Raw genomic sequence first — 12,270 nt, forward strand, 5'->3', positions numbered from 1 at the left:
TAACCACTGAGCCATCTCACCAGCCCCCCTCTTTCTGCTTTACTTCTGGCAATTAGCAAACAAGCAGGTAAAAGACAGCAAAGACACTTGGCTCCAAATGGGGTTGCTGTGAGCATACCGTGAACTCTGGGTTGCCTCTAACGGCCTTTTGGGCTCTGGCTTCTGAACCCCTACAGGCCTAGATGTGGGAGTCATATATTCTGTGTCCTCTTCACTTTCCCCTTGCTCCCCAGATGGCAGTTTTGGCATAGGAAGAGGCCTGGAAGAGTTTTTAAAAAAAGATGAAGAAAATAATTAAGCCGGAAAACTTTCAAGTATGAAACAGTTAGAATTGAAATAGCTCAATTTGATAAACACACACACACACACACACACGCACGCACACAAAACACCTAAGGTACTATCATTTCACAGACCATGGCAAGCATTTAGGAAAACAAGCACCGACTACAAATTCTATTTTCATTTCATCCAAATGTTAAAACTAGAATGGGAGCCGGGCGGTGGTGGCGCATGCCTTTAATCCCAGCACTTGGGAGGCAGAGGCAGGCAGATTTCTGAGTTCGGGGCCAGCCTGGTCTACAAAGTGAGTTCCAGGACATCCAGGGCTACACAGAGAAACCCTGTCTCGGAAAAACAAAACAAAACAAAACAGCAACAACAACAAAACTGAAATGGGAAGTATACTCAACTTGTAAGTAAGTTTTGTTATAAAGCTCCTTTTACAAGGCGCTAGAATGCTAGAAATGTATAGCAAATCCCAATACGAAATTTCCTAATGGTAGTGAAGTATATAGTTTGTCAATAGTATAACTGGGGGTTGGAGAGATGGCTCAGTGGTTAAGAGCACTGACTGCTCTTCTAGAGGTCCTGAGTTCAATTCCCAGCAACCACATGGTGGTTCATGACCATCTGTAATGGGATCTGATGCCCTCTTCTGGTGTGTCTGAAGACAGCTATAGTGTACTCACATATATAAAATAGATAAATAAATCTCAAAAAAAAAAAAAGTGTAACTGCCTTTTCTCTTCAATATTTCCTACCAGAAAAATCTAAACAAGATAAAAAGTAATCTGGTTGCTAGCATCCGAGAGTAGATCCTAGACTTCTGACTCTTAATGCATTTTATTTGGGTGGGGGTGGGGGGCAGTGCAGGGATCAAACCCAGGACCTTGCACATGCTAGACTGACCACATCCCTGGGCCCCTACTTCAGAGATCTCGTTGTTGCAGCACATACTACATAATCCTCACTCCACTTCCTGCAGGGCTGGAGAGATAGCTCAGTGGTTAAGATTAAGAGCACTGGATGCTGTTCCAGAGGACTGGGGTTCAATTCCCAGCACCCACTCAGCAGCTCACAACTATCTGCAACTCCATTTCCAGGTGATTTGATTACCTCTTCTGGTGCATCTCCACGGGCACTGCCTGCATATGGCACACAGGCATATTCAGGTAGAACACCCAACTACATGCAATTAAAATAAAAAACTTATTAAAAAAGAACCCTGTTATCCCACCTTAGGAAAGGAGACTAAGACAAAATACTGACTGCATAAAAAAATGACCCTGCCTCATAGATCTTGGAATAAACCTGAGTGTCTTGTCTTCCTTTCCTCTTTCACCTTTTCTGCATATCTTAAACAATCGAGAAGTACTTGCAGCTACTTGCCTCTGTTTTCACATAATGTTTTCCTGATTATGAAAGCAGTACAAGTTTTTGTTCTGGTTAGTTGGTTGGTTGGTTGGTTTTCCTGAGACAGGGCGATTCTGTGTAGCCTTGGCTGTTCTGGAGTTAGCTCTTTAGGTTCTGCTACTGCTTGTAGCTGAGACAGGGTCTCACTATGTAGTCTTGGCTGTCCTGGAACTTGATATGTAGACTAGTATGGCCTAAAACTTAGAGATCTAGCTCTTTCTGCCCTCCAAGTGCTAAGATTAAGGGCATTTGCCATAGAAACATAAGAAAAATTGATTCTTTATAGAAAGATTAATAAAAATGATAAGACTCAGCAAGGTGGGCCTACATACATGCATAAAGAAAAAAGAATGAAACGAAAACATGACAAAAACCCAAAAATCACAGCACCCAGAGAGCCAAAGTAGGAGACTTGTGAGGTGGCTTTTGTTTTAAGATTTTGATTAACTTCAGTTATAACAAAACATGAACCATGTGAGGGTCTGCATGTGGGTATGTGCACACGACTACAGGTGCCCAAGGCAGCCCAAGGCACTAGGTCTCCTGGAGCTGAAGCTACAGATGACTGTGCTGCCCTATCTGGATGCTGGGAATCTAACTCAAGTCCTCTGGAAGAACAGCAAATATCTGAACAACCGAGCCACTATCTAGCCCCCTTATTGTTTTGAGAAGTTTTGATAGCTTGGAAACTTGTAGCAATTTTACCCCTCTAGTGAGAGATACAGGCATGCACCAACTACACCAGGTTTACCATTCTAAATCTGATGTGAGTTTGAGGCCATCTGTCTCATGAAAAAAACAAACAAACCAATGCACAGCATGAAGTACAGATGTGGTCTGCTTACCTGGCAGCCAGAGAGTAAATGGCGTTGGCAGAGGAGGAAGGCTTGATCTTTGGGTGCTCACTCTCTGGACCTGCTACTGGGCTGCTATTCATATTCTGCAAAATAAGAAAAGGTCTGAAAGGAATCTCTCTTTCCCACCTACAGCTGAGTATTTCCTCTTACTAAGCTTGCTGAAGAAAAAAAAAAAAAAAAACCATCACAATATTAACATAAACATGGATCTCACAAACCCAAGGGTTAGCACCTCTGACAGAATCAGTGCTTATGGATTCTGACTCTGAAAAAAATATCAGGTGAGAGAGTAAGAAAGGAAAAGCTAGAAAATACCTTCTTCATTCTAATTCTAAAAAAGGATGAGACGAAGAAAATTGTCCACAGAAATACCACTTCTAGCATAAATAAATCTATACCTAAACTCAAAATGGTTATTCTTCCTCAATGCGATGTCATTAGGTGCCACTCAAATGTCTTGATCTCTTCTGTGGAACCAACAAATGGCCATCTGAGTGTCATTACAGTCTTCTAACAGTATTTCTTCTTAGATTTCTAACTTCCTTGTCAATTCACCCATCAGATTGGTATCTGTTAGCCAGGTTCAAAGCATCAGTTTACGAGAGACCACATGTCTTTAACGTGTATGACTGTTTTGCTTGCATGTACATATGTGTACCATGTCCCCTCAGAGGTCAGAAAAAGGCACTGGATCTCCAAGAACTGGAGTTACATACAGGGAGTTGGAGAATACCACATGGGTGCTGGGAACCAAACCCAGGCCCTCTGCAGGAGCAACAAGTGCTCTTACCTGCTGAGCCACCTCTCCAGTCCCCTTGTCTCTTAAAAAAAATAAAAAATAAAAAAATAAATAAAAAAAACAAAAAGCCATTGATATAGTGTGTATGTATGTATGTGTAAAAATCATACAATAACTTTCAGGATTCTCTTCTCTCCTTCTATTACATAGGTGTGGAGGAACCACACTTGCACCATCAGGCTCACCACCATGTCTACCTGCTGAGTATCAGCTCTTGGGTGTTTTCTTACTTTTCTTTCTCCCCTCTCCCCCATCCTCTTTCTTTCTGAGACAGAGTTTAATTGGGTAACCCTAACTGGCCTAGAACTTATTACATTGACAAGGATGGTCTTGAACTCAGAGATCCACCTGCCTCTGCCTCCCAAGTACTAGGATTACAGGTGTGCGCTTGGCTTCTTGGGTGTTCCTTAGCCCTCCTTCCAAATTCACTTCTTTCTACTTCATTCTAGGGATCAAACTGAGCCTTCTCATCAGCCCTTAGTTTACACACTTCTTATGAGTTAAGAATTAATGCTATCTGAACTCTATATTAAAACCTATCAAATAATTTTGACCCCAAAACAAGGCACAGTAGTGCACACTTGTAATCTCAGTTACTTAGGAAGCGGAGGCAAAAAGATCAAGAATTTGAAGCTAGCCTAGGATAGAGACCAAAACCACTCCAACAAAACACTTTATTTTTTCCAAGACAGGGTTTCTCTACAGCCCTGGTTGTCCTAGGACTCACTTTGTAGACCAAGTTGCCTTGGACTCAGAGATCCAATTGCTTCTGCCTCCCAAGTGCTGAGAAGGGTGTGTGCCACCACGCCCAGTCTAACAAGACACTTTGGACCATAAAATACCACTCACAAATACTACTAGGCTAAATATTTTAAAATTTAGGACTCACCATGGAGGTATCCAGACTAAATGTGCTTCCAAGCCTAGGGACATCTGCTCTGGGTTCCATTTGTGAGGGCAATGAAAATGGAAGCGAGTGCCGATTGGTCAATTCTCTCCCATTCCAAGGATCACCAGGGTTTGGAGTAGCTACTGGTACTTTAGGGATTGGCCGAGACAACCATGAGTCCCCTGGGCGACTAGAAGGGACAGGGGGCAGTTTGTCTCTAGATGGACAATCGCCTGGTGTACAAGGCAGAGGGCGTCTCTGAGGCCTTGTTTCTGCTCCAACAGAGTAAGGCCGGTCTGGAGGGGGTGGTGGTGGAAGATCTCGAAGTGTGGGAGGTATTGGCAATGGTTTGTCTTTATGGAGGGAGCCAGAAGCAGCCTATGGAAACAAGATGGAAACAAGTCAAGTCAAAACCACTAAGACACAACAGAGGCTCAGCAAAGTGCAAAAATGGTTAATGCTTTGCCTTGGAAGCAGTCCCCAGAACTGAAGTGCTCGCAGGAACAGGTGCTCGCTGCTGTAGAAGGTCAAGTCTTGGTGGCACTGGAGGAAGGGAAGCTTGTGGGGCCATGGAGAATGGAGAGGAAGGCCTTTCCACCTAGAACCGACGAGATGTTAATGGGTTACTCTTGTTTAGGGAAGAGCATCTTCAATCCCAAAGTTACAGGCAGCAGATACTATGTGACCATAGAGCTGGCTCCCATAGAGCTCTAAGCCTCAGATAGTTTTGAAACCCCGGACTATGTCTGTAACCACCATAAGCAGGCGCTGTCAATCATGGAGGCAGATGCATTTAGAAAGGCAGCTCTACCACAAAGAACCTACCTTACAGTTTTAAAGTCACTACAATGCTCTGTCTCTTCATCTTTGGAGGAAAAGAGGACACTGTCAAGAAGCTAGGTAAATATGCTTGCTCTGCAAGCCTGGCAGTCTGAGCTCGAGCCCTGGAGGAGAGAACTGACTCCACAGAACTGTCTTCTGGCCACCACAGTAATGCCATAGCACGCCGCCACACACATACACACATACAGTCATGCACAAAAAATACATACACAAATAATAATAGGTAACATATTCTCTGTAGCCACCAGTGTCTAGTCCAGCACTTGATCTCCTCTAAAGACCTTCAAATCTACTGCTTCTCTTTTAAGCTGACTTTAATAATAAGCTTCTTGAGCTGGGCACTGTGACAGCCTTCACTTTTCTAAGAAACCAAGGGCAGGGCAAACATGAAAACTAGATAAAAAACAAAAAAATAAACACCATGATTCCCAGCAGGAGAGCAAGGATATGGAAGAGCAAAGCCTCAGACCCAGAAGTCCAAGAAGCTCTGGTGAACTAAAAAAGAGCTGAAAAAATTTTTTATTTCATTTTTAAGTTTTGAGAGAGAGAGAGAGAGTCTGTCTGTCTGCCCGTCTCTGTATGTGTGTGTGTGAATGAATGCGAACTGAGTGCAGGAGGCCAAAGAGGACAGAGCAGGGTACCAGATCCTTTTGAGCTAGAGTTACAGTGTAGGTGGCTGTAAGCCACTTCACAAGGACACCAGGCCCGGAACGCAAGTCCTTTGGAAGAGCACAGAGCACCCAGAGCCCTTACGTCACTGAGCACCTCTCCAGCTCCCTCAGCGGGATGTTTGTAACTAGAATCCTAGAACTAGCCACTTGTCCTAGTTAAGGTTACTATTGTGAAGAAACACCAGGAAAATCACACTTGGGGAGGAAAGGGTTTCTTCAGCTTATACTTCTACATCACTGTTCATCACTGAAGGAAGTCAGGACAGGAACCTGGAGGCAGGAGTGGATGATGTCGAGGCTGCGGAGGACAGCTGCTTACTGGCTTATTCCACAAGGCTTGTTCAACCTGCTCTCTTATAAAGTCCAGTACCACCAGCCCAAGGATGGTACCACCCATGATGGGCTGACCCATAGCCTGATCTATGGAGGCATTTTTTCCGTCTCAGATGACTATAGTTTATATCAAGCTGGTATAAATCTAGCCAGCACACTAAACTTCTGATAAAAATACATCAAAGCCCAAAAAGGATTACCACTTCACCTTTTTATAGAGATTGTTTTTAAGATTTATTTTTACTGCTTTCAGTATGTATATGTGTCTATGTGTAGGCATCTGTATTTGAGTGCAGGTGACCACAAAGTGGTCAGAGGAGTTGGTTTCCCCCCCCTCCCGCCCGGAACTGGAGTTACAGGTGGTTGTGCAGTGCCTGACATCTATGCTGGGAAACACAACTTGGATAAGAGCAGTATATGCTCTTAACCACTGAGCCATCTTACCAGGCTCCTGGAGAGGTATTTTAAGGACATATTTTCCTCAAAAAGGGAAAAAAGACAACATGGGATATAAGAAATGAGCCTTTGAACAGAGGAGAAGCAATCATGTCCCAGGAGAAGCAAGGGGAAGGCCCATGATGACAGAAAGCAGACTTAAGAACGACAGTCGAGATGGAGAGAGCACAGGTGACTCCCTCATCTCACACACTGTACTGTATTCTGTCTACTACAATACAGCATGTTTACAGCCTTGGTCTTTCAGCACAGCCTCCTGAGAAGTTGCTTGAGAGCATAGTTTACTTGGTAGTGAGTGACAGATGCCAACTTGATATTATTTCTCTAGAAAAACCAGAGAAATAATTATTTCAAGAAAAAGTTAGGTTGTGAAGAAAACAAATCATCACTTTATACAACAGAAATATATTTAAGAAAAAACCCAAAACCTTAAATCTATGATGGGGCTCAGTGGTAGAGGGCATGCGCCTCACTTGGGCTCAATTCAAGGTGCAGCTCAGAAAAACACACACACACACAACAAATGACAGCCACCAGAGTATGAAGAACAGGCAATTTCGTGCTTTCGTACACCTCTAAGGTGTGATTTTAATGCCTTCTAAAAGTTAGTTCAAAATAAACTGAAAGTTACAAAGAATAACACTACCTATCTGTCACTCACTAAAGAAATTGAAATACTACTATCTTTGTGGTATTCTTATGCATACCTTCTCTCAGTTATTTTCCTCAGTACTAACAAAAGTTTTATTTTTAAAGAAAACCTTTCAGTGTAGCCTAGGCTGGCCTGAGTTTATTGTTAAATGTGTATGTGTCTCAGTGCAGGAGGCCTCCCTAGTGCCCGCCACCACACCCTTTATCACAACGGCCCTCCTCAGTGCAAGCACCACAGCATTTACCCCACAGTTCTGCTACAAATCCAACCCATGGACAGACTTGCACAATACATTAACATGTTTCAGCCTGGAAACGCCATATCCCTTAAGAAAAACCAAATGAACTGTGGGGTGATACCTTAGTCACTGTTCTATTGCTTTGACCAAACACCAACACCAAGGCAACTCATAAGAAAGCATTTAATTAGCTGGGCGAGGTGGCACACGTCATTAATCCCAGCACTTGGGAGGCAGAGGCAGGCAGATTTCTGAGTTCGAGGCCAGCCTGGTCTACAGAGTGAGTGTCAGGTCAGCCAGGGCTACACAGAGAAACCCTGTCTCAAAAAACAAAAACAAAACAACAATAACAACAACAAAAACCAAAACCAAATAAACAAAAAGAAAGAAAAAAGCAAGCATTTAATTTGGGGCTCACTGTTGCAGAGGGTTTGAGTCCATGGCCATCATGGCAGGGAACATGGCAGCAGGCATGGTGCTGAGGCAGCAACTGAGAGCTCACAACCAGAAGGCAGAGAAAGCTGAGAATGATACCGGCTTGTGACAACCCCAAAGCCTACTCCCAGAGACACAGTGCCTCTAACAAGGCCCCACCTCCTTTTTAATTTAATTTTATTTTATAATATTTTTTATTACGTATTTCCCTCAATTACATTTCCAATGCTATCCCAAAAGTCCCCCATACCCTCCCCCCCCCGACTCCCCCCATTCCCATTCTTTTGGCCCTGGCATTCCCCTATATTGGGGCATATAAAGTTTGCAAGTCCAATGGGCCTCTCTTTCCATTGATGGCCGACTAGGCCATCTTTTGATACATATGCAACTAGAGTCAAGAGCTCCGGGGTACTGGTTAGTTCATAATGTTGTTCCACCTACAGGGTTGCAGATCTCTTTAGCTCCTTGGATACTTTCTCTAGCTCCTCCATTGGGGGCCCTGTGATCCATCCAATAGCTGACTGTGAGCATCCACTTCTGTGTTTGCTAGGCCCCGGCCTAGTCTCACAAGAGACAGCTATATCTGGGTCCTTTCAGCAAACTCTTGCTAGTGTATGAAATGGTGTCAGCGTTTGGAGGCTGATTATGGGATGGATCCCTGGATATGGCAGTTTCTAGATGGTCCATCCTTTTGTCTCAGCTCCAAACTTTGTCTCTGTAACTCCTTCCATGGGTGATTGTTCCCAATTCTAAGAAGGGGCAAAGTGTCCACACTTTGGTCTTCCTTCTTCTTCAGTTTCATGTGTTTTGCAAATTGTATCTTATATCTCGGGTATACTAAGTTTCTGGGCTAATATCCACTTATCAGTGAGAAGGCCCCACCTCCTAATCCTTCCACCAACTAGGGAGCAAGTATTCAAATGCATGAGCCATTTTCATTCAAATCACCAGAGATAACCAAGTGGCAATGAGGACTTTAGTTTTGTTATTTCTACATGGCTACAGATCCAAGAGTTTCTCTGTGAAGCTTTGGCTGTGCTGGAACTCACTTTGTAGAGCAGGCTGGACTGGAACTTAAGAGATCTACCTGGTTCTGCCTCTGCCTCTGGAGTGCTGGGATTAAAGGCACATGCCACCAAGCCTTCATTTCTTTCCTTTTACCAAATACACGTAATATTTAAGAAACATATACCCAGCCATTGAAACAACATCCACTGTCTCCCTGTGCTAAACAGTGTTTTACCTGCACCTATACTGTCTTCCTGACCAAAGCTACTAGGACTAGAGACTTAGCTCAGTGGTAAAGAGCACGTGTTCTTGTGGAAGACCCAGATTCAATTCCCAGCCACCACATGGTGGCTAACAACGACCCACAACTCCAGTTCTGGGGAATTTAATGTCCTCTTTGGTGCCCATGGGGACCAGGCATATACATGTTGCACAGACATACTTATAGGTATAATACTCATACGTAAAATCTTAAAAAATAGAAAAAGAGAAGAAAGCAAGCTATTAGGTCCCCAAGAGTCTTATCTGTGATTCCTGATTCCACACGACACCCTACAGTGACCTAAGCTTCAGGATAATGCACGCCTTGTAAGTCTTCATTTAAAAACTTTAAAGTTGTATTTCATAAAAGTCCTGGAAGTTTCTACCCTCAGAAAGAACAGCAAGTAAGCATATGTCCAGTCACAAATTCAGCTTTAAGGATATGGCAAAAATAATTAATTAATTAATTAATTAGCCAGGGTAAGGCTCTTACCTAGGTCTTACACATACTAGGAAATCACTTAGGCTGACTAGTTTTTTGTCAGCTTGACACAAGCTAGAATCATCTGAGAGAAGGGAACCTCAACTGAGAAAATGCTTCATAAAATTGGCCTATACGCAAGCCTGAAGAGCACCTTACTAGTCGGCTGGATGACCTGGTGGGTTGGTTGGTTGATTTGGAAGTTCCTAGCCCCTTGTGGGTGGGTGAGTGTGATCCTCGGGCAGGTGGACCTATACAAAAGCAGGCTGAGGCCAGGTATGTATGGTGGGATACATCTTTCATCTTAGCATTCAGGAGAATAAAAACATGCCAGCCTTGTCCATATAACCTCTTCTCGCTCTCTCTCTCTCTCTCTCTCTCTCTCTCTCTCTCTCTCTCTCTCTCTCTCTCATAGGCTAAGAAGTATGCAGCACTCTTCTATGGCCTGTGCATCTGTTCCTGCCTCCAGATACTGCCTTGAGTTCCTGCCCTGACTCCCCTAGACGATGAACTACAAGCTATAAAAACCCTTTTCTCCTCACCGTGCTTTCCGTCAATGTTTTATCACAATAATAGAAATGCTGAACAGGACATCACTCTAATACCAAGCTGTATCTCCAGTGCCCCCTTACCTTGGCACCTGCCAACTCCTTCATCATGAAGAGAGAATCATCAGCTCGTTCATCATCATCATCGTCGTAATTTGGAGAAGGAGCACCTTCTGCTCCTTGCCTTAATAGGCTGCCACTGCCTCTGGGGTCAAACGGATCCACCACGATGGGCTCAGTACCTTTGATTTCACATCGGCAAAAAGGACAGCCCTGACCTTCTGATTCCTGCAGAAGAAGCAGATGACAGTGACAGATACTTCTGAAAGTGCTTAACATACTTACTTACTAGAAGATACAGTTTCCAGAGGTTAAAGTACAGTTGATGAGGATATAGCTCAGAGGTAATGTGTATACTTAGCATTCCTTGGAATCCAGAAAAAGAGCTAGAAAAGGGGGCTGGAGAGATGGCTCAGCAGTTAAGAGCACTGACTGCTCTTAGAGCTCATAAGTTCAATTCCCAGCAACCACACAGTGGCTCACAACCATCTATAGTGAGATGTGATGACTTCTTAAGACTCTTATATAGAGTACTAATATAAATTAAATAAATAAATCGCTAAAAAAAATCTAGAAAAGGAGGAAAGTCAGGTACCATGTCCCACCCTTGTAATGTCATAAAGATCAAAGCAGAAGGAACAAGAATTTGAGGTCAAATTCTTGATTTGGAAGCCAGCAGTACTTAAATGAGGCACTACCTTGAAAAATCAAAATGGGAGAAAGCAAGCAAAAAGAGAAGGGGACTTAAAAAGGCTAAACTTACCCCACCCTTTCTATCAATAAATTCAGAATGATTCATAGAAAAAATGCAGTGTTTGGACATCCATACCTGCCATGACGTGAGGCAGGATGTGCACATGAGGTGTCCGCAGGGCTCAATCTTCACATCCTTATCGTTCTCAGCACATATCTTACACAGTTGAAATGTGGAGCCCATTTCACAGTATAATTCATATTGTTCCTTTGATGAAAGAAAAATGAGAGAGAACATGTTGAATAAGCAACAGAATAACCAAAAACTGTCAATTTATTCAAATACAAGTGCTACAATAGACGCTTAAGACATGGCACAGACAGGAGAAAAATTGCTTGTTGTGTAAGCATGAGGACCTGAGTTCAGATCCCCAGGCCCCACCTAAAGCCAGGTGTGGTGGTCCACATCTGTAACACCACTGCTAGGAGACAGAGACAAAGGGATCCCAGAGGCTTGACGGCCAGCACCCAAGCCAATCAGTCGGCTCCGGGGTCAGGAAGAACCATTTCAAAAGAGCTTGAGGAAGAGTGACTAACATAGATACCCGATGCTGACTTGGGGCTTCCACATGCACATGCAACACAACCCCCCCACATACACACACACATACACACACACACACTCACTTACTAGTCAGTGGTTTAAAATCTAGCTGCTGCAATTACTTAGACTCTATAATAGAGGTCATCAAGTCTATCCAAAAGTCTGGCTCCAGCAATAGTTATAAAACAAAACGCACCTGGGTTACTTTGATATGATCTTGAGGAGTTGGTTCACATAAACCTGTCAGGTCAGGATTTTGATTTCGTCCATCAGGAAACAAATAGCTTTTAAGAGACAAAGGCTAATTTATTAGTACAAACTAAAATAGACAAGTGAGAACTATGACATTTTAAAAACAAGTAACAAGGGTCTGAAGGGATAGCTCTTTGGTTAAGAGCACTGGCTGCTATTCCAGAGGACTTCCGAGGGGGGGGGGTGCGGGGAGGGGGGAGGTGCTGTTTTTTGTTTGTTTTTGTTTTTATTTTAAGACAAGGTCTCACTGTGTAGCCCTGGCTCTCCTGGAACTTACTGTGTAGATCAGACTGACCTCAACCTCAAGCGATCTTAGCTCCAGAGTGCTGGGATTAAAGGTCTGTGCTCCTACAGTCAAGAGGATCCAAGTTTGATTACCAGCACCCTAATGGAGGCTTACAACTGTAATTCCAGTTCCAGGATTCTGATGCCCTCTTCTGGTCTCCTCAGATAATAGGACACAAGTGGTACCTATTTAGGCATGCACACAGGCAA

General features: G+C 43.5%; 1 protein-coding gene across 2 annotated transcripts in view; it reads right to left on the minus strand.

Moving 5' to 3' along the window:
• The window catches only part of Cbl (Cbl proto-oncogene), an 82,324-nt gene that overhangs the window by 8,305 nt on the left and 61,749 nt on the right, over positions 1-12,270 (minus strand). The window contains exons 7-13 of one of the 2 annotated variants that reach the window (XM_021171454.2): positions 11,720-11,807; positions 11,056-11,187; positions 10,251-10,454; positions 4,707-4,838; positions 4,241-4,618; positions 2,541-2,635; positions 119-259 (exon numbers count right to left, since the gene is read on the minus strand). In XM_021171454.2, coding sequence (XP_021027113.1) covers positions 119-259; positions 2,541-2,635; positions 4,241-4,618; positions 4,707-4,838; positions 10,251-10,454; positions 11,056-11,187; positions 11,720-11,807 — 1,170 coding nt within the window. The remainder of the gene's footprint in view (positions 1-118; positions 260-2,540; positions 2,636-4,240; positions 4,619-4,706; positions 4,839-10,250; positions 10,455-11,055; positions 11,188-11,719; positions 11,808-12,270) is intronic. The other variant, XM_021171455.2, reaches the window with a different exon arrangement.

Source organism: Mus caroli, chromosome 9 (assembly GCF_900094665.2).
Source record: "Mus caroli chromosome 9, CAROLI_EIJ_v1.1, whole genome shotgun sequence".
NCBI classification, from domain to species: Eukaryota; Metazoa; Chordata; class Mammalia; order Rodentia; family Muridae; genus Mus; species Mus caroli.